The sequence below is a fragment of the Petaurus breviceps genome, unplaced genomic scaffold, assembly GCF_028583685.1.
Source record: "Petaurus breviceps papuanus isolate PSGF00001 unplaced genomic scaffold, PetGlider_PUasm1.0 37, whole genome shotgun sequence".
Taxonomy (NCBI): domain Eukaryota; kingdom Metazoa; phylum Chordata; class Mammalia; order Diprotodontia; family Petauridae; genus Petaurus; species Petaurus breviceps.
Window position 1 is genome coordinate 17,249,177 of NW_027186296.1, and position 19,876 is coordinate 17,269,052.

The window sequence follows — 19,876 nt, forward strand, 5'->3', positions numbered from 1 at the left end:
GAGAGTCAAACAGCCTTCCAGCCAGGATGCTCTCAACAGATTTCCTTAAAAAGATCTAGAATAAAAAGGTGGGCAACAGACTCCCTATGTTTCAGCTGTGGTTCCCTAAAACTCCTCTATTTCGACTCCCTGGCCCAAAGGGATTTGAGGGCTACCTGACTTAGTTACCCTCAGGTAGAAGAAGGGTTGTCTCTTGTACTGTGGCAACATAGAAACTAAGACTAGGCAGAGAAATTGCCATGACACTGTTCTCAACATGACCACTTTGTTAAGGTAGCAGGCAGACAGGTGGGCTCCCCACAGCAAGCCAACTGTTGAGTCATAGAAAATGACAGAGCTTTCTTCAAAAACTAATCAACACTGCCATTGTCCACTTGTCAAAAAATCATGAAGTTTTATTTTAAAAGCTATTTTTTGTGACTGTTTTCTATATGTTTTCATTAATGTAGTTCATCTTGCAAATCAATAACATTATTGTAGTCATCACAGCAATAATTTAATTAACAACATAAACTGCACAATCATTAGTATCTTTAGTTCTTTGAAGAATTGAAAAGCAATATATTTGGCAAGTACCCCAAAAAGATCACTGACAAAAAAGAAAGACTCTATATATGCCCAAATACTAGTAACAGCACTTTTTGTGACAGCAAAAAGAAATTTTAGTGCTTAGCACAGTACCTGTTACATAGTTGGCAATTAATAAATGCTTGTTCGCTTGACTTGAACTAAAAACAAAGTAGATGTCTGATGATCCGGGCTAAACACATTAGGCTACATTAATACAAAGGAATATTACTGTAAGAACCAATAAATTGTAGGAATACAGAAAAGTATGTAAAGACTTACATGAACAGGTGCAAAGTGAAAAGGTAAGCAGAGCCAACAAAATATATATTCACAATCACCACAAGAATGTAAATAGAAAGAACCACCCCAAAACATGGAAGATAGCTGTTGCAAAATTACAAATAAAAATGACGAGAAAAATCTATTTTTTTTTAATAAAAAATAAATCTTGAGGTGGGAAAGGAAGGAAGATTTGAGAACCTAAGGCCTGGCCCAGCTAGCCTGTCCTCTCAGGGCCAGGGGAGAAAAATCCCTGCAAAGGCTGCCTGGCAGCTCCTGGACTGATTGCTGTGGAATGGATTAGCACCCCACCCCATAAAAAGCTGCAGCCATAACCTGCACATGAAAGTGTGTAGTCCTGGCCAAGATGGCAGCGTAGAATCAGGAAAACTCCCCGCACTCCCCCCATAACCACCTCAAAAACCTATAAAAAAAAAAAAACTCTAAAGAAACTTTAGGTCTATAGAGACCTAAAAGTGACCACAAAGTGACAGAGAGAAACAAATGTCCCGCTGAAGACAGCCAGGCAGGCTGACAGAAAGGGTTCATAGCAGCCCACTTTAGAGCCCAGCCCCACATGAGTCCGTGGTTTTAGCCTCAGGGCGGCCCAACCAGCCGCAGCTAGAGGGTCTTCAGGAGAGTGGATCACCAGCAGCTGTGGTGGTTTCCAGAATTATCAACCCACAGATGCCAAAGACAAAGTAAGAGGTCAGTGTAGACTTTGAGAACAGGGAGTCCTGGAGTGCAATCTGGCCTCTGACCACAGAGGGAGAAGTGGCTGAGGTGCGACGGGCCACTGCATGGATGCCTCAGAGCTCCTGGCCTGCAGACTGTAGGGGGACCAAGCAACCATTCTGAGGGATAATCTCTCTTGCTTTAACCTGCTTGGATCTGGATTGCTGTCGAGAGTGGAGGTCCTGGGGTGGGTGACCAGTGAGCAACAGTGTGTGGAAGCTTCAGAGAGGGCACCCAACTAATAGCTCTGGCAGCTGTGAAAACACCAGTGATTTGGGACAAAGCTCTCCTCTCTGGAAGCAGAGTTCTACTGTGGCAAAAAGCTCAAAAGTCAAGTAATTGAGTGGCAACATGAACAAGCAAAGGAAGCAAAGCAATCCAACTCTGGATTCCTTTTTGGGGGACAAAAAAAGAGCAAAGCATGGAACAGGAGGAAGACAGCAAAGTCAGAACTCCTGCACCAAAAGCTTCCAAGAAAAATACAGACTGGTTAAAGGCCATAGAGGACCTTAAGAAGAATTTGGAAAACCAAATAAGAAAGTAGAAGAAAAATTGGGAAGACAAATGAGAACGATGCAAGAAAATTATGAAATGAGAGTCAACAACCTGACTGAAGAAAATAACACTTTAAAAAATGGACTAATTCAAATGGCAAAAGAGGTTCAAAAAGGCAATGAGAGGAAGAATGCCTTAAAAATCCGAATTTGCCAGATGGAAAAAGAATCTCAAAAGATCACTGAAGAGAATTATTCCTTCAGAATTAGATTGGAGCAAATGGAAGCTAATGATTTTATGAGAAATCAAGATACTATTAAACATATCCAAACAAATGAAAAAATAGAAGACAATGTGAAATATCTCATTGGAAAAACCACTGACCTGGAAAATAGAGCCAAGAGAGATAATTTAAAAATTATTGGACTACCTGAAAGCCATGATCAAAAAAGGAACCTAGAAATCATCCTTCAAGAAATTCTCAAGGAAAACTGCCCTGATAGTTTAGAACCAGAGGGCAAAATAGAGGTTGAAAGAAACCACCCATCACCTTCTGAAAAAGATCCCAAAAAGAAAACTCCTAGGAAATATTAAAGCCAGGTTCCGAAATTCCCAGATCAAGGAGAAAATATTACAAGCAGCCAAGAAGAAACAATTTGAATATTGTGGAAACACAATCAGGATAACACGGAATCTGGCAGCTTCTACAATAAGGGACTGAAGGGCTTGGAATATGATATTCCGGAGGTCAAAGGAGCTGGGATTAAAACCAAGAATCATCAACCCAGCAAAACAGAGTATAATGTTTCAGGGGAAAGTATGGTCATTCAATGAAATAGAGGACTTTCAGGCATTCTTGATGAAAAAAACAGAGTTGAATAGAAAATCTGACATTCAGATACAAGAAGCAAGAAGCATGAGAAGGTAAACAGGGAAAAGAAATCATAAGGAACTTATCAAAGTTCAACTATTTACATTCCTACATGGAAAAATGAAAATTGTAACTTATGAAACTTGTCTCAGTATGAGAACAGTTGAAGGGTATATAAATGTATTTATATGTATACATATATATGTCTATATAGGAGGGTATATGGGTGTATGAATACATAAGTGAGAGTGCATATAAATGTGTACAAGTATACACAGACAGAGGGCACAGGACCAACTGAATAGGAAGGAATGATACTTAAAAGGTGAAATTGAGAGGTGAGAGAGGAATATAATGAGAGGAGATGGAGAGAGACAGAATGAGGTAAATTATCTCATATAGAAGAGGCAAGGGAAAACTGTTACAACGGAGAGGAAGAACAGGAAGGCAAAAGGGAATGGGCCAACCTTACTCTCTTTGAATTTGGCTTAGGGAGGGAATGAATGACATACACACTAAATAGGGTATCTCAACCTATAGGAGAGTAAGGGGAAGGGGGGATGATGGAGGTAAGGGCAGGTTGGGGGGGATGGAAGTTAGAAGCACACACTTTTGAAAAGGGACGGGATCAAAGTAGAGAATAGAACAAGTGGGGTGCAGGATAGATGGTGGGGAAATAGTTTTTCACAATATATCCACTATGGAAATGTTTTGCATAGCTACACGTGTACAACCTATATTGAATTGCCTATCTTCCCAGTAAGGGTGGGTAATGAGGGAGGAAGGGAAAGAATCTGGAATTCAAAGTTTTAAAATCAAATGTTTTTTAAAAAGAAATATACATATACATTGATATATATAGATATATATAATTTTTTTTAACATGCAACTGGGAAATAAGATATACAGGCACTGAGATATAGATATCCATCTTGCCCTACTAGAAAATAAGAGGAGGGATGGGGGAAAATACAGGAGAGAGCAGATTGGGGGAGGGGGTATACAATGGGATCACTGTTTTGGGGTGGTGTGTAGAGGAAAGACAGGAAGAAAATCTGTACCTCAAAATCTTGTGGAAATGAATGATGTAAACTAAAAATAAACATAAAATTTAATTAAAAAAAAAAAGAAAAGAAATGTTGTAAAAGCTTGGCCCTAAAATAGAGATAAGACATCTCTCTCAACTCTTTTGCAGAGATTGGGTACAGTACACAAGTTGGAGAAATGCATATAAAGTCATATTTTTTTTTTTGGAGGGGGGAAGGAAGGGCAATTGGGGTTAAGTGACTTGCCCAAGGTCACCAGCTATAAGTGTTAAGTGTCTGAGTCTGGATTTGAACTCAGGTTCTCCTGACTCCAGGGCCAGTGTTCTGTTCACTGCGCCACTAGCTGCCCCAACATATTTTTTTGAGTGATTGATTTTATGGATTTTGTTTTCTCTCCTTCCTCTTTTTCTATTTTTATTTCTTTAAAAAAAATTTTGCTGTAAGGTGTTATTCTCTGAGAGGAGTTAGGGGTGAGAGATAAAGGAGGAAATCTAGATAATAGAAAAAATAAAAGATAGCAATAAAAATCTATTTTTTCAAAGATTAGCACCACCAAGAATATTCAAAATAATGTGACACCGGTTTTGAAATTCCAAAAGAACACTCCTAAAAATGTTTTGAGTGACATAAATATCATTCGAATAAATTTATATAATCCCAAAATGACAAGGAAACAATTTTTTAAAATTACATGTGATGTGGTCATAGGAGATTCAGGTTCTAGTTCTACCTTTGCTGGACAATAAGATATAACCTCTTTAGGGTAAGTTTTCCTTATCTATATAATAAGGCAACTGTATTAAATTAGACCTTTAAAGTCACTTCCCAAACATTAGTTTGGAAATTTTAGGATTTTTTTTTAAACTCATCTTACTTCCTCATTATGAGGAATATCAACCAGAAATTTGATTAGCCTAAGTAACCATCCCCTGACTATGCCAGATTACAAGAGTCTGCTGGGCTCTTTTTTAATAAAGGAGATTTCAAAGCAACAGGGAATATACTAAAATAATATTGCTTTGATATTTTAGAAAGCTAAACTGTATTCTAAATCAAAATTAAAACACTTTAAACTTGGTAAAAGATCTAGATACAACAATTACTACAAAGAAATCTATCCAATATCTACAGAAGGGTAGAGAGAAAAAAGAAAAGTTAGTATTTTAAATATTGGGATTGGGGTGGTTAGGTGACACAATGAATAAAGCACTGACCCTGGAGTCAGGAGGATCTGAGTTCAAATCCGGACTCAGACACTTGACACTTACTAGCCATGTGAATTTGGGCAAGTCACTTAACCCCAATTGCCCTGTCTTCCCCCCCCTTCAAGAAAATAAACACGCAAACAGGGGGTGGTTAGGTGGTGCAATAAATAGAGCACCAGCCCTGGAGTCAGGAGGACCTGAGTGCAAATCCAGCCTTAACACAAAAACTAGCTGTGTGACCTTGGGCAAGTCACTTAACCCCAACTGCCCTACCTTCTCCCCTCCAAAAAGCAAAAAAAATTTAAAAAAAAATATTGGGACCTATGGTTTCCCTGATATAGAGAACACTAGGATAAAGAAACTCTCGTTCTCAAGTCATGATGCAACAGTGCCTCCTATTTTTAAAAAAAATTATTTTATTTTTCCTGATTAACAAGAAATTTATTTTCCCTTCTTCTCTCTTCTCCCTCCCCCAACCACATAATTTTAAAAAAAAAGGAAATCCTCATAATACACAGTCAAGCAAAACAAATTCCCCCATTGGCCTTTACCAAAAGTATGCATATCTCCTTCTACATTTTAAGTTCATTACTTCTCTGTGAGAAGACAGTTATCATACTTCATCTTCACTTCTCTGAAAGCATGGTTTGTGGTTACATTGATTAGATCTAATACTAAAATCTCTCAAAGTTTTTTTTTAAATGATACTGACATTGTATAAATTGTTCTCCTAAGTTGTGCTTGCTTCATTCTAAATCACTTCATATCATTCTCTCCAGTTTCCTCTCAAATTGCCCATTTATTGTGGCACAATATCCTGCTACATTAATGTACTATAATTTGCTTATAACATGTAGACAGCTGCTTAGGCTTTAATTTTTTATTAACACAAAAAGAGCTATTACTATTCCTTGCTTCTATTAGTCCTCTTTCTTTGATCACTTTGCTGCCTCTCATTAAAAAAACTGAAAAGTTACTAACTAATCTATTTCAATCATTTTTCAGGAGAGAAATGCTTTAAAATGTTATCAGGATCTTGAAAATAATCACGGAAACTAGTAACATTTAAACATTTCAGTATTAACATAGCTTGTTATTAGAAAAACTAGATAGTAAGGAATCTTAGAGAAAAGACTGACATTTTAAATGTTATATTTTCTAAAACCCTGTCAGATAAAAATACATAATGCCACAAAAATAAGTCATTGTCCAAATTAAGATTCTAATTTGGTTAAACAAGTATAGAGTACTTTATAAGAAACTATGTTTCTTATGTGGGAGTTACAAAAGTGGGAGAGAAAATGCATATACACACAGAATGACTAAATAATAAAACAAAACATCACATATTTAAGTCTCAAAATCTGAGAGAGTAGTCCTAATCATATACCTTATTCCACAATAATAAATATATCAATAATGGAGTCTTGCAAGCTACCCCAATAAAACCCAAAATCTAGCAGGTCCAAACACAATGGAAAGAAAGGCTAAAGCCTTAGCATAGAGCCCGGCACATAATAAGCACTTAATAAATATCTGAGTATGGAAATCTATTAAATAGCATATCTCTTTTTATCTGAGAAACATCTAGCTAAGTTCAATGAGGGTCATCCTTTAGAGGGTAAATTATTTCGGCCACAATAATGCATAAAGATGACTTACTAAGGTATGAGGCTATTGTAAGTCTCATCAGTCTTCTGAAGTACTAAATTGTAAGCACCTGGCCATGGGCAAGGACCACATATTTCCTGTACAAGGAGCAGTTTGGCACAGTGGAAAGAGAACTTCATTGTGGTCAGGAATAACTGGGTTCAACTGATACATACAAGCTGTGTGATTCTAGCCAAGCCATTTATTCTCTTAGTGCCAAGCAAGTCTCTCAAACCATAAATTGCAAAGAAAATGTGAATTTGCATGGGTCACAGAAGTGCCCTACATCCACAGATCACAAGTTTAGTCCCATTGCCCTATCCCTAACAAGCAAAACTTGGTGTTTTACACAGTACGTACTTAATAATTATTTGAAGAATTGAATAATAGTTGTTCTCTGGTGGGAGATATCACCATAGACTGGACAGTTTGGAAAATTTTCTTTGCCTCTTTGTCTCAGAATTGGACCAAGTATGATCCTAAATAGAGTAAAAGCAGAGATCAGAATCAAAAGTCCTTGACAACCCTTCAGTTGAAGATGGATTTACTAAAGTTCCACAGTTTCTTGGTTCTCATTCAACAGCTTAAAAACACTGAGTAGATAGTAATATAAATGAAAGTGGAGTTGGGGAATAGGATGGGGAAATTGGAACAAAGTAATTATTTCATATTGTGTTTTCTTTTTTATTTCTCTTATTTTTCCCTTTTCAAGTTTCTTCCTTCCCTCTTCTTTCTCTCGTCCTAGCCACTCACAAACCTGTTAAGCTTTCCCACAAAAAACTTCTTCTTTTCTTTGAACCATTCCCTGCTCTAACATGGAGAAACTGACCCACTGGGGCTAACACCAAAAGGGGCATGCTGTCAAAGTCATTTTCAACCCTCTAACTTCATTCCCAGGGCAGCATTTCTAGACAGTGGTCCTCTCTACCTCACTCCATAATCAAAAAGGAGAAAAAAGAGGACTCTGCCCTCAAGATGCCATAACACTGAACTCATTTCTTAAATGACTCAAATCAACTAACTGAGAAACATTTAATAAGTCTCTACTATAAGGAGACCACTGCTAACAAGTAGCCAAAAGAAGCTACATTTTTAAGATCCCATGACATGCAGTTAGAAAACAAAAAGTAAACTAGAAAAATTACTAAACAAAATCTCACACCATTTACTTTTTCCAAATCATCTTCAATCCCAAGGTTTGCTACAAAGCAGGCACTTCTATAAGCCAGGAACACACATACCAGAACATCTCAGGACAGCAAAAAATGCCTGGAAAATATTTCTATGACATCTAAGATCTGAGGTAACCATTCCTACCTCTCTCTAAATAAAAGGCATATAAAGATTGACCCAAGCAGGTGCAGGTGCATCCTTAAGACAACCACAGGAAAACTGGTTTGAATCAGAGACATGGCAGCAAGGAAAGAATTCTAAAGCAATTAAAGTGGTATGAAAAGAAAAGTACAGATAAATACAGTCAAATGAAACCACATCTAAAAGTTGCTTCACTTTTTTTTTTTAATACCAAAGTAAATCAAAATACCTCTGTTCAGTCTGATTTATATGGAAAAGCAGATCTGAGACTCAAGGTATCACGAAAAAATTCTTTGCTGCAATTAACAAACTATTCTCTTATTCATTACTATGGCCACATTTCCCTCATAAAAATTTTTTCATGTTAGTATTACATTAAGATGTCTCCATCTTTAAGGGACAATCTGTCTACAATAGATACAGCCCTGAAACTTGCAGATCCAATGTTTTAGATGAGTTCCAGAAAAATGTTATTTTAAGGGAATTCTATAGTGAATCCTTTTGGAAAGTAAAAAAAAAAAAGTTATAAAACCACTGGTGATCTGCTCTAAATCTAGGTTGTCACAGATCAGGTTTACTTCAAAGGAAGCATACCTATGTCAGGGTGAAGGAGCAGAAAACTGATCATAGATCTAGAGTTGGAAGGGACCTCAGAGACCTAACCCTCTTTTTTATACAGAGTGGATACTGAGGCTAAGAGAGGTTATAGTTACACAGATTGTCTCAGAAGGATGATATAAACTTGGGGTTTTTGACATTAATCAGTGTACTTTCCACTACACCACAATGGTTCCTTAATTCTCTAATATCCATATTTTAAAGTAAACATATTTTACACCACAAGATCAAGCTATAAGATTTATAGTAGCTATTCAATTAGAAATGTTTACCTGTTCTTCATTGGCTTTTAATGTTTGAATTTGGGTTTCAAGTGATTTTATTTGCCCTTCAAATTGTATCTCTTTCTCTTTTGCTTTCTGAAGGAGGTTCTGTGATTCTTGAAGACTGAGTGCCAAGCCATCTTTTTCATCTAAAGTAATAAAAATGTTATAAATAATGTTATAGGCAGGTAGCCCCAATTGCCAGGCTATCTATCAGAAATCAGATCCTAGATAAATACTGTTGTTCACTAATTGTTTTCAATAAAATCTCAATTATCTGAGTTTATTTAGCAAAAGGTAACTAATGAAAGAGCAATAAATAGGTAGAAGAGCAGTATACTTTAAATGTTACAATGCATATTTTTAAGAATGCCTCCATTCATCTCTATGTCTCTGTTTCTCTCAGACTCCATGGTAAATAACAAAGAGATTTTATGTTATTAAGTGACTTGGATTCAAAGATGCCTTAATCATAGAACTATTGTGCAAATGAAAGAACCATCATGACAAAAGGTGCAAAAAGATCAAAGTTCTTATTTGAGTTTATCTTTACTACATTTGCCACTTCAAGAATAGGGGAATTTTCTTTCTAAAACTTTTGAGGATTATAATATTTATTTAGTCAAAGTAAGCACAAGTGAAGCCATTGAAAATTGGAATATTTCACACAGAACAAACTATATGCGTGATTAAGAGCCTCTTTACATCACCCATAGAGCTAAAAAATGTGTACAGATATTTTGAGCCTACAAAAAAGTGAAGGAAAGAACAGGGGGAATGAAGGAAAGGAGATGAGATAGAAGAAAAAGGAGAGGAAAGAATGATAAAAAGTAGGAAGAAGAGAAAGAAGGGAAAAAAAGAAGGAAGAGGAAGGGAAGGAATAAGGAAAGGGAGGAAATGAAGGAAGAAAATAACATAAAATGGAAAGAATACTAGTTATAACCCAATGGGGTTCTAACACTAACTAGTCATGTGACTTGGACAAATATTTTCACCTCTGTGGGTCTCAATTTTCTCCTCTATACAATGGTAGAAGTGGATGACTGCATGATTTCTTATTGCTCTGCCCCCTCTCCCCCCCAACTCTAACATTCCATGTTTCTGCAATAAAACATTGCATTCTTAAGGCTACACTTAAAGAATTGTGTAGATGAAATTTGAGCATGTCCCAGGAATATCCAGTATCCAACAATTTTCCTATCTCCTTACCTTTTAACATCACAAGCTGATGATTCAGATATCTAATTTGTCGTTCACTCTCTTCGAGCTTCTCACACAAATCAGTTAGTCGTCTTTCTTTTGCTTTATTAAGAACTTGAAGCTGCACAATCTGCATATTTTCTAAAGAATCTAACAAGACAAAAAACCCCTATTAGACGAAAAATATAAATACATTTATCTCAAGCCATTTGCTTAGGACTACTATTTGCCATTAAAAAGACAGTTCTAGGTCAGTTTTTAGGAAAATATTCTTTTAGAAAATAATCTAGTTAGTCCTTTGATTCAAAATATACTTTTAAAGAACTGACATACAACTTACAATTTCTTAAAATCTTGGATGTAAGTCTCCTTTAAAAAAAAAAGATTACCTTGTACAACGACCCCTTTTATATACTGATTCAAAAATTATAATAAAAAAGTAGACACAAAAAAATTTCCTGTGGGAGAGAACAAGGAGAGGACAAAAGTTCTAGTACAAGATATTCATTCCTGTAAAATCCTTTGGCTAGCTATTCTTTAATCATTGCGGAAAAAAAAATGCCACCACTATATGAGTTTAAACTATGTGTAAATATAATACTTAGAGGCCCTAGGTTTGATTTCCTGGGCTCTGATCCTTACAAGCTTCTGTGACCTTGGGCAAGACACTTAATTCCTCCAAGTCTCCCGTTCCTCTGTAAAATGAAGAACTAGATGACCTCTCAGGTCTCCTCCAGCTTTGAACCCAGGAGCCCAGGATCCTACATAAAGTTGCCTGAATATATTACCTTTAAAAGTATGATCTAAATGTAAATCAATCATTGATATTTGTTTATATTTTAAAAATCTGAAACAGAAGAAAACACTGCATTTTGTATTCCAAATTGTATTTCAGTAAAGAAAAAAGAGATGCTAATGAAAAATTCCTCCAGCGAGGGTTCAGTAAACCAAATAATTAAGCAGTATAAGTAGAAAGAGGACAAGGAATTAGGATATCTGGTTTCTAGTCCCTATTCTGTAGGCCACATACCCGAAAGTTCCCTTTCATCTCTAAATCTGAGATGTTATAATACTAATAAATCACTTAACCTCTCTGGACCTTCAGTTACTTATCTGTAAAATGAGGAGACTGGACTAAATGATCTCTAAGGTCTCTTTTAGGTCAAATAACTAGAAATTTCTATATACTAAAATATATAGGTGAAAAAAAAGGTTTAAGTCACACTGCTTACTTTCACCAGGCTCCAAAAATTTTTGCTGCAGCTCTTCAAAGCCATCATTCCTTCTTGCTCTTTCCTGGATAGATGAGACATTATTTTGGCTGGAGATTTGGTACGGCTTATATGTCACTTTATAAGAGTCCAAAGCTTGACTAGTAGGAATATGTGTTGTACCAAACTGCTATCACAAGATATATGAAACTGATGTTAGTTTACAAATAATTTTTAGTAAGTAAATTTTAGTTTAACAATATAATCTCTATCCTAATAAATAACTAAGCCTATTTATTACAGAAATAACTACACAAAAACAAATCAAAAGATTTAAGGCACTGAATCTAAATTTTGGACGTGAGATGGTAAGAATGAAAAAAAATTAAAGCTCATCAAATAATTAAGAAAAGGATGAAAAAACTGGTAAGAAAGTTGCACAAAATAAAATCTACCAACTACACAGCTTTGCTGGATCATTAGAGCTTTGCCACTTTTAGGAGGTATCATGACACCTCAGCTTTTTCATTGGAGCACAATAAGTAGCAGTAGTAGCCAAAGGCTACAGGAAGTTTAAAGAAGATATATAGTTCAGAGAATATATAACTCAGAGTCATTCAAAATAAACCTTTTGTTTTTTAAATAACTGTGTTCATAAACCCTCTATTTTGCCATACTGACACAAACTGTGGTTACTGTAGATTTAAACAGAAAACATCATGACTAATTTAGTATAAGCCTGAGTCATTATAGTCATAGAAATCTTTGTAGTTAGAACAACTCACAAATTCTCCCCTTTAAAAGCAAGTTCTTGAAATACCTGAAAATGTTCCCTTTCACCATCTGGAAAATTTATTATTTTGGTTGGTTGGTTATTAAATTCCTGCTTCTGACCATTGGTATATGGCCTAAAGTTTTCAGGAAGCTGATATAAATCATTCTGTTCATAGTCATTTGAAGAACTGTAACCACTTCCACCTCCATCATGACCTTCTTCAATATGGCACCCAGTATACATATCTTCATTTTTTCTGTGATGGTCTTTCCAACCATTGGCATGTTGTTCTCCAGGATACGAATTCTGAACATCATTATAGCCCTATTAGAGGGTAAATCAAAAGCACTCAAAAACAGAAATCTCAGAATCAGAAGGGACTTCAGACCCAACCTATATCTGACCAAGAATTCTTTACATCAATCATAAATGCCCATATACCCACTGCCTCTAGAGGGAATACAATTCATCGCAAGATAGCAGCCCACTATAGTTCTGGATCATTAGGAATTTTTCTTAACCACTTCTAAAGCCATTGCTCTAATTCTAATCTTTTAGAACAAAAAGAATAAGTCTAATCCTATTACATGACAAACCCCCAAATATTTGAAGACAATCACTTTATCTTCTGTCTTAAGTCTTTTCTCTCCAGGCTAATCACCTCTAATTCCTTTAAAAAGATCCTCATAGGGCATGGTATTTATTCCTCTCTCTCCCTCTTCTGGGCATCTCTTACTTATTTCTATCTTTCCTAAAATATGAAACCCAAAACTTAATATAGTATTCCAAACATGGCCTGCAAAGGGTACTGATGAACTATTAACTCTTAAAACAGTCTAGATTGGCTTTACTTATGAGGCAGCATATCACAACATTGATATACTGGGTTTTGTAATCTAGTAAAACCTCCAGATCTTTTTCAGAGGATCTGTTAATCTGGCCCTTTCTCCTCCACCTTGTATTTGGGGATAAGATTTTTTTGAACACAAGTGAAGAACATTTTATTTCTATTAAATTTCATCTTATTAGATATAGTCCTAGCCTATAAAGATCTTTTTAAAGCCTAACACTATTATTAAATATGTTAGCTCTATCTCTCTCAGTTTTGTTTCATCTAATTCAATAAAGATGCCTTCTTTGGCTTTATCCAAATCTCTGCTAAAATACCGAACAGCAAAATGCCAAATAGATTCCCAGAGCTTCATGAGGGCCCTTCCTAAAATACACCTATCCATTAGTGATTACTTTTTAGGGCTGGCCTCTCAACCAGTTCTTAGTATAAAAAACTGTACTGTCACGTAGCCCATGTATCTCCATCTTGTCCGCAAGGACAGTATGAAAACCTTAGATGTTGGGGCAGCTAGGTGGTACAGTGCATAGAGCACCTGCCCTGGAGTCAGGAGAACCTAAGTTCACATCCGGCTTCAGATACTTAACACTTACTAGCTGTGCAACCTTGGACAAGTCATTTAACCCCAACTGCCCTGCCTTCCTCTCTCCCCCCCCCAAAAAAAATAATTTTGGGGTGACTAGGTGACATAGTGAATAGAGCACCAGCCCCAGAGTCAGGAGGACCTGAGTTCAAATTCGGCCTCAGACACTTAACACTCACTAGCCATGTGACCTTGGGCAAGTCACTTAACCCCAATAGCCCTATCTTCCCCCCTGCAAAAAGCGGAAAAAAAAGAAAAAACAAACCCCCTCTCCCCAGAAAGAAAAGAAAACCTTGGATGTTAATGAAGAATTTCACATAGTACACCTATGGTGTAGTATGCCTAAGCCATATACCATACATATACTATAGTATGCCCCAAAGTGACTAGTATTCCTCTGACAAGTAAACAAAGTATGCCTGTCAAAAAAGGAAATGAGATTAGTCAAGCATTATCAATTCTTGATGAAGCCATACTGACTTTAATAAATACCACTTCCCTTTCTAAATACTCACCAATGTGTTTGGTAACATGTTCTAGAACTTTGCCAGGAATACAAGTCAAGCTCACTACCATGTTTCCCCGATAATAAGACACTGTCTTGTTATTTTTTTTGGACAGAAAAACACAGAGGGCTTAATTTCAGGGGAGGGCTTATTTTAATGAACATTGACAGCAATTTTAATAAACAGGTAAATGTGAACAAAAAAATGTAACTTTATTCAATAATGGATTCAATAAAGAACAGGATGACACGCTCACTGCTGCAGCTCTGATTGGATGCAGCTCGGAAAGCGGCGTGTGTTTCACCTCCCATTCTCCAAAATCTTTCAAAAAATACAGAGGGTACCGTAATGTAGCGTGTAGCGCAGTAAATCACCTTCACTACAGTAGCAATCTCAATAGGGCTTATTTTCGGGGGAGGGCTTATTTTAGAGGAATCTTACACAGTAAGGGGAGGGCTTATTTTCAGGATAGGTCTTATTATCGGGGAAACACAGTAGCATATTGTTTGTAAGCGCTACCCTCTTCAATTTTTTGAAAACTGGGATGTTTGCTGTCCTCTAGTCTGTGGCATCTCTCCCATTCTCCAAAATCTTTCAAAAATTATGACAGCATCTGAAAAATGGCAGCTGCCATTTCTTTTCATACCCTAGGGATAATTTAGTTTAGCTGGACTTGGTGATGTGAACTCACTGCAGTTATGCAGACACTTTATCTCCTTATCTGTCAAATGTCTTCTTAATCATTTTTGTTCTAGTCATTATAATCCAAGGATTATTATCTTTAAAAAAAGAAGAAAAACAAGACTTGAAGAGTCTAAAGTTCTCACTACCGCCTGTTACTATCGTCCTAGCCATCAGAAAGTGGTCCCAACCCTTTCTCTGATCCTTCTCTTACATCTCAACAAAACAACAAACCTTTTATTTCTGTCCTTAGCATAGTTCTAAATATGATTCATTAAGGCCTTTAATATTCCCAACATGACTCATACAGGACTGTGCTACTTCTTTGTACTCATCATTTCCTTGTCCTAGTCTATCTTCTACAGGAAAAGAAAATGAACCTGCAATTTCATTGGTTTGAGGAACTCCCAGGTAATTCCCTCTATCTATGCAACAAATTGTCTTAGAAAGCACTTGAGAAGTTAAGTGATTTGTCCAGGGTCATGCTGCCAATACGTCAGAGGTAAGATTTAAACCCGTCTTCCTGACTTTGAGACTGGCTAGCTATCCATTATGCCTCACTAACTCTTATTCTATCCCCAATATTCTTTTAAAAATGTGTGTTGGCCATTAAGTTTTCCACATAGTAACATAAATCTTTATAAGCAGATTCTCCTTCTTCTCCCTCTTGGCTATCATCCTATAGTTTCATGGGCTGATTTTTCCTACAAAATATTAAGCCATGGCATCCTACCTATTCTTTCTCTGAACCCATTAAAATCTTCCCCACCCAAAATCTAGAGGCTGCCACAAACAGTGACCAGCATTCATAAACTCTATCACACACTCTATGATGGAGGCCACTTACACTAGAGTTACTATAGCATTTCTTCTTCAGCATTAAATAAAAAAAGTCATGAAAAGCAGTTTTCTTTGTTACCTGCACCACCTTTTAAAGGATTATATATCCTTAACTCATAAATTGTTCAATTATTATACTTCCAGCAGAAAATGGGCTCCAGCAGATGTCTGGATAATCACTATAATAGTATGCCTCTATGACAGGTCTATGATCCATTTCCCAGACTCTTCATTTAATTCCTGCTTCCTTCCATGTGATCTATAATATATCCCCATGACAGTTGTTTGTTTCTCCCTCCACTGATCTCACCAAAATTTCTCTACATTTCCCTGCTTAGGTTCCAATTTGTTTATATGAGTATTGATTCTTAATATCACACTATCACACCACTCCTTTGGGTTATACTCATCCTATAGAGAATACTATACTCTTCCACAGCCACATTCCAGTCATAAGTTCTAATTCATCAAGTATCAGTGCTAGATGAGGTCAAATTTGCTTCCTTTTAATAGAATCTCTTGGGACGGCTAGGTGGCGCAGTGAATAGAGCACCAGCCCTGGAGTCAGGAGGACCGAGTTCAAGTCCCACCTCAGACACAACACACACACACACACACACACACAAACTAGCTGTGTGACCTTGGGCAAGTCATTAACCCCAATTTCCCTCCAAAAAAAATTGAATCTCTTGTTCATTCTGTTAATAACCTAAACTTTCTGAATATAGGTATGAAGCCACGGGTTCTACTGCTTGCTTTCTTCTGGGAACTGTCTTTAGTAAACTGCGAATCCTTTCCTGACATTTTTTCATCTCAAATTACTATCTGTGGTATCAGGCTTGAAAGATCTATATTTTCTTCTCTTTTTAATTTAATCCCTATTTGATCAGACTCCCAGGACTCCAAGTAAATAGTCTGTACCAGCCCTTGTCAGGTATAATCTATCCCTGGTCCTAAAATCCAAATCCTATTCTCAGATATCATTTTCTTAGCCTCTCGCTCAAATTACCTTCCAAATTTTTCTCCCTTTTTTCTCAACCTTTAATTAACATGCGTAATAAAGTAATATGTTCCTAATGCCATTGGGTTTTTTTGTTTCAGAGCTTCACAATCTTAAGCAATATTTTCTAGTTTCCTTCTAGTAGTATCATTTGTCCCTACATGAAACAAAAAGGAAAGAGTGGTAGTCTTTAGATTTAATAATTCTTGTGAGGTTTTCCATCATAACCTAGCTGCAAGCCCTAGAAAGATTGAAGACTCTGTATGGTTTATGTTAAGTCCACAAACATCTGTCTCAGTACCAGTCACCAGAAATAATTAGCCACTGCTTACACCTCTGCTTCCCCTGATCATGGCGCGACAGCCTTTTCCCCTGACGGCACCTGTGGCTCCACACCGTCACTTTCGGAACACAAGAGTCCCTCCTTCCCTACTCTTCTTTTTCCTCTTCTCTATGACATTTTCCTACCCTCCAACATTCTGGCAGAGGCTGGGATTCTCTAATGCCTCTTCAAATCTTATTTCTTCTTCGTTTCCTCCTTGAAGCACCTCTTCCATTCATTCAGGGAATAAATACTTCATTCTCACTGAAAATTTGTAGAGTAGAGAAGCATTTCTCTAGCCCTTTGACATTCTCCCCTAGGAGCCCAACTTGTATTTTGTGAATGTGTTACTTGTTATTGGCAGAAGCAAACGGCCCACTTCTTGCATACTCCTTAAAGATTCTTTCTTTATCTTGTGGTGTTCTGATACTTACCCAGAGAGCTGTACCAAGAAGAGGGTGAACAGGGCTTTGTCCTAGGGAGTTAAAATTTAGAGGAGTATATTTACTTCCTCCCCATGGAAGCCCTGTTGTCCCATGCAGCATGGTTCTCTCCTGGCCTAATGGCACATCTACAACTCAACTTGTTCTGTTAGCCAAGCAACCATCCTCAAAAGAAACGTCCTCGTCTTCAAGAGTCTGGTGGCCTGATACACTATGTCTGCTACATAGTCCTATTGCAACCCAGGGTTAAGAGAGAAAATTGCCTCAGCATTTCCCCTACCTTCACTTCCTCTTGGGAAATGGGATGCAAGGGCACAGGTGAGGTACTCTGGGAGGATCAATTACCCCTTCACCCCACTGTGAGTTGTTTGAACAAAAGACACCCATTGTACAATGAAGGTAAAGACTGGTATACTCCAGTGTGAGGATTTTGAGGCCAGCTTTCATACAACCAGTGATCTCATGATCTATTCCTGATATCTCCTCTTCCTCCCTCTCTGTCACCAATTTGTGTCATAATCCCTACTCATGGCTCTGATTACCACAACCACCCCTCCCACTAAGAGATGCCTTTAAGGGATGGAGGCAACTTCAAAAAAACAAAACAGATCATTTTGATTACAAGAAGTAGAAAGATATTTACACTTACACTTTGGGGTTTAGGCAGTATTTGATGTTCATTCCAGCTGCTTTCTGATTCTTGAGCCTGATGTGCTCTTGAAAAAAAACACCACATTCATCTTAGAGTCTACCTTTGGAATAGATACATACAGCTTTATAGATGTCAGATGTTCCATATACATTCACATATGCAAAATTTAAAGTATCCATTTATAATACTCTAATTTTATAAAATATGTCCATTTATTTATTTACTATTACCAGGATATGATAATAATGAAAAAATCTAGTGGGGTTTTCCCCACTTTTTTTCTTACTGTCCCACTGTGGCATCCTCACTACAGTCAGAAAAGTTGAGCTCTGGAGAAGAGAGGTCATCATCCAGCATATGATGAGGAAGATCTGTCAGTAACTGCTGCAGCTGAAAAATGAAGGTTTGAATTAATATAAAAAAACTATGCCAAAATCCTGGGGGCTTTGGACCACCTCATACAGAATAAGTAAAGTTTCTTATGAGGGAGATGTTTCGACAGAGAGAGGCAAAAAAAATTTCCTAACAGATTATTTTTATTTGTATGTTTATTTTTTTCCAAAAATTCACAAACACTTTCAGTACTTAAAAAGATCTTTAATTTGATGTATCAGTACAGGCACACTATAATTCCATATACCACCAATATCCTCCCTGTCTTTACAGGCAGTTTCAGAAGTTGCTGTATAGTTCTTGCCCCTGAAAAAAAAAAACAGATTATCCCCTGGCAGCCAACCTTCTGGCGCTGTTTCTCTGAACTTGGCTTGTCTTCAGGCATTACTGGTTGATCCTCAACACCTTTCCATCTTGATAGACTCTGCCTAACCCTGTGCTCCGCTAACATAATCTTTGAGATCCCAGACTCATCACAACATAACCAGGAATTGGAATAGATGGAACTTTAGTAGAGGAACTTCACAAGTAAATCACACAATACAAAACAAGTTCATAATGCATTTATATAATCCCTACTTAAGCTGTGAGATAATTTGTAAAAAGTAAAATTGAGAAACACATATTAAGACACATAAATATTTGTGATAAGAAACTGGCTCCATTTTTTCCTAATAAAACCCTCTAATTTAAATATATGTACTCTAGAATGGAGAAACAGAGTATTATTAGGATACCAAAGGACAAATTTGAATTTTAGAATGTTGTCTTACCAGTAACATGATCTCTAGTAATCTGATAGACCTCCCCTAGGGGTGCCTGGCAGCCTGTAGCTTTCTTCCCAAGTTAACAGAATAGCAATGGCAGATGGCTTAGGTACTCTTATGTCCCGATAAATGTGACAACAGGTCCCTGAGAGGTATTAATTGGTACACAACCACCAGACTCTAATGTTGAGGAAATATGAAGTACCTTGCTTTTTGACAAAGCTGAATAATTGGAGATTCTATTTTTTACTTTGATGTAAAAAACCATTGTTTAGAGCATAAGCACTAATTCAAGACTTTAGCTATACTTTATTTCCATACTTTCAGGCAGGATAACATAGTTCAATGTTTAGTATTCTGTTCAATGTTTAGTATTCTGCCTATGTGAATTATGGTCTAGTCGAAGCAATGAAAAAGCTAAAAAAAATTCATTCAACCATTTTCCAAACTGGGTGAGCTAGGCCTCTGTAGATGACTAATAATCTAATTAGAATAGTTCTAAAGAATATAAAAATCACTGTAATATGTTCAGCCCTGATTAAAGGTGCCTTAAAATAAATACAACAACAGTTTTACATGATTCAAATAAGATAGTACTAAGTGACAA

The 19,876-nt window shown here is 36.8% G+C and overlaps 1 protein-coding gene across 12 annotated transcripts in view; it reads right to left on the reverse strand.

Moving 5' to 3' along the window:
- CEP152 (centrosomal protein 152) overlaps positions 1–19,876 on the reverse strand; it is a 109,237-nt gene that overhangs the window by 75,831 nt on the left and 13,530 nt on the right. For 9 of the 12 annotated variants that reach the window (XM_069097996.1, XM_069098005.1, XM_069097999.1 and 6 more), the window contains 6 exons: positions 18,396–18,499; positions 18,107–18,173; positions 12,278–12,556; positions 11,479–11,647; positions 10,256–10,396; positions 9,056–9,195 (listed from right to left, as the gene is read on the reverse strand). In XM_069097996.1, the coding sequence (XP_068954097.1) occupies positions 9,056–9,195; positions 10,256–10,396; positions 11,479–11,647; positions 12,278–12,556; positions 18,107–18,173; positions 18,396–18,499 (900 nt within the window). Of the gene's footprint in view, positions 1–9,055; positions 9,196–10,255; positions 10,397–11,478; positions 11,648–12,277; positions 12,557–18,106; positions 18,210–18,395; positions 18,500–19,876 lie in introns of all 12 variants that reach the window. The other 3 variants (XM_069098000.1, XM_069097998.1, XM_069098002.1) reach the window with 3 other exon arrangements.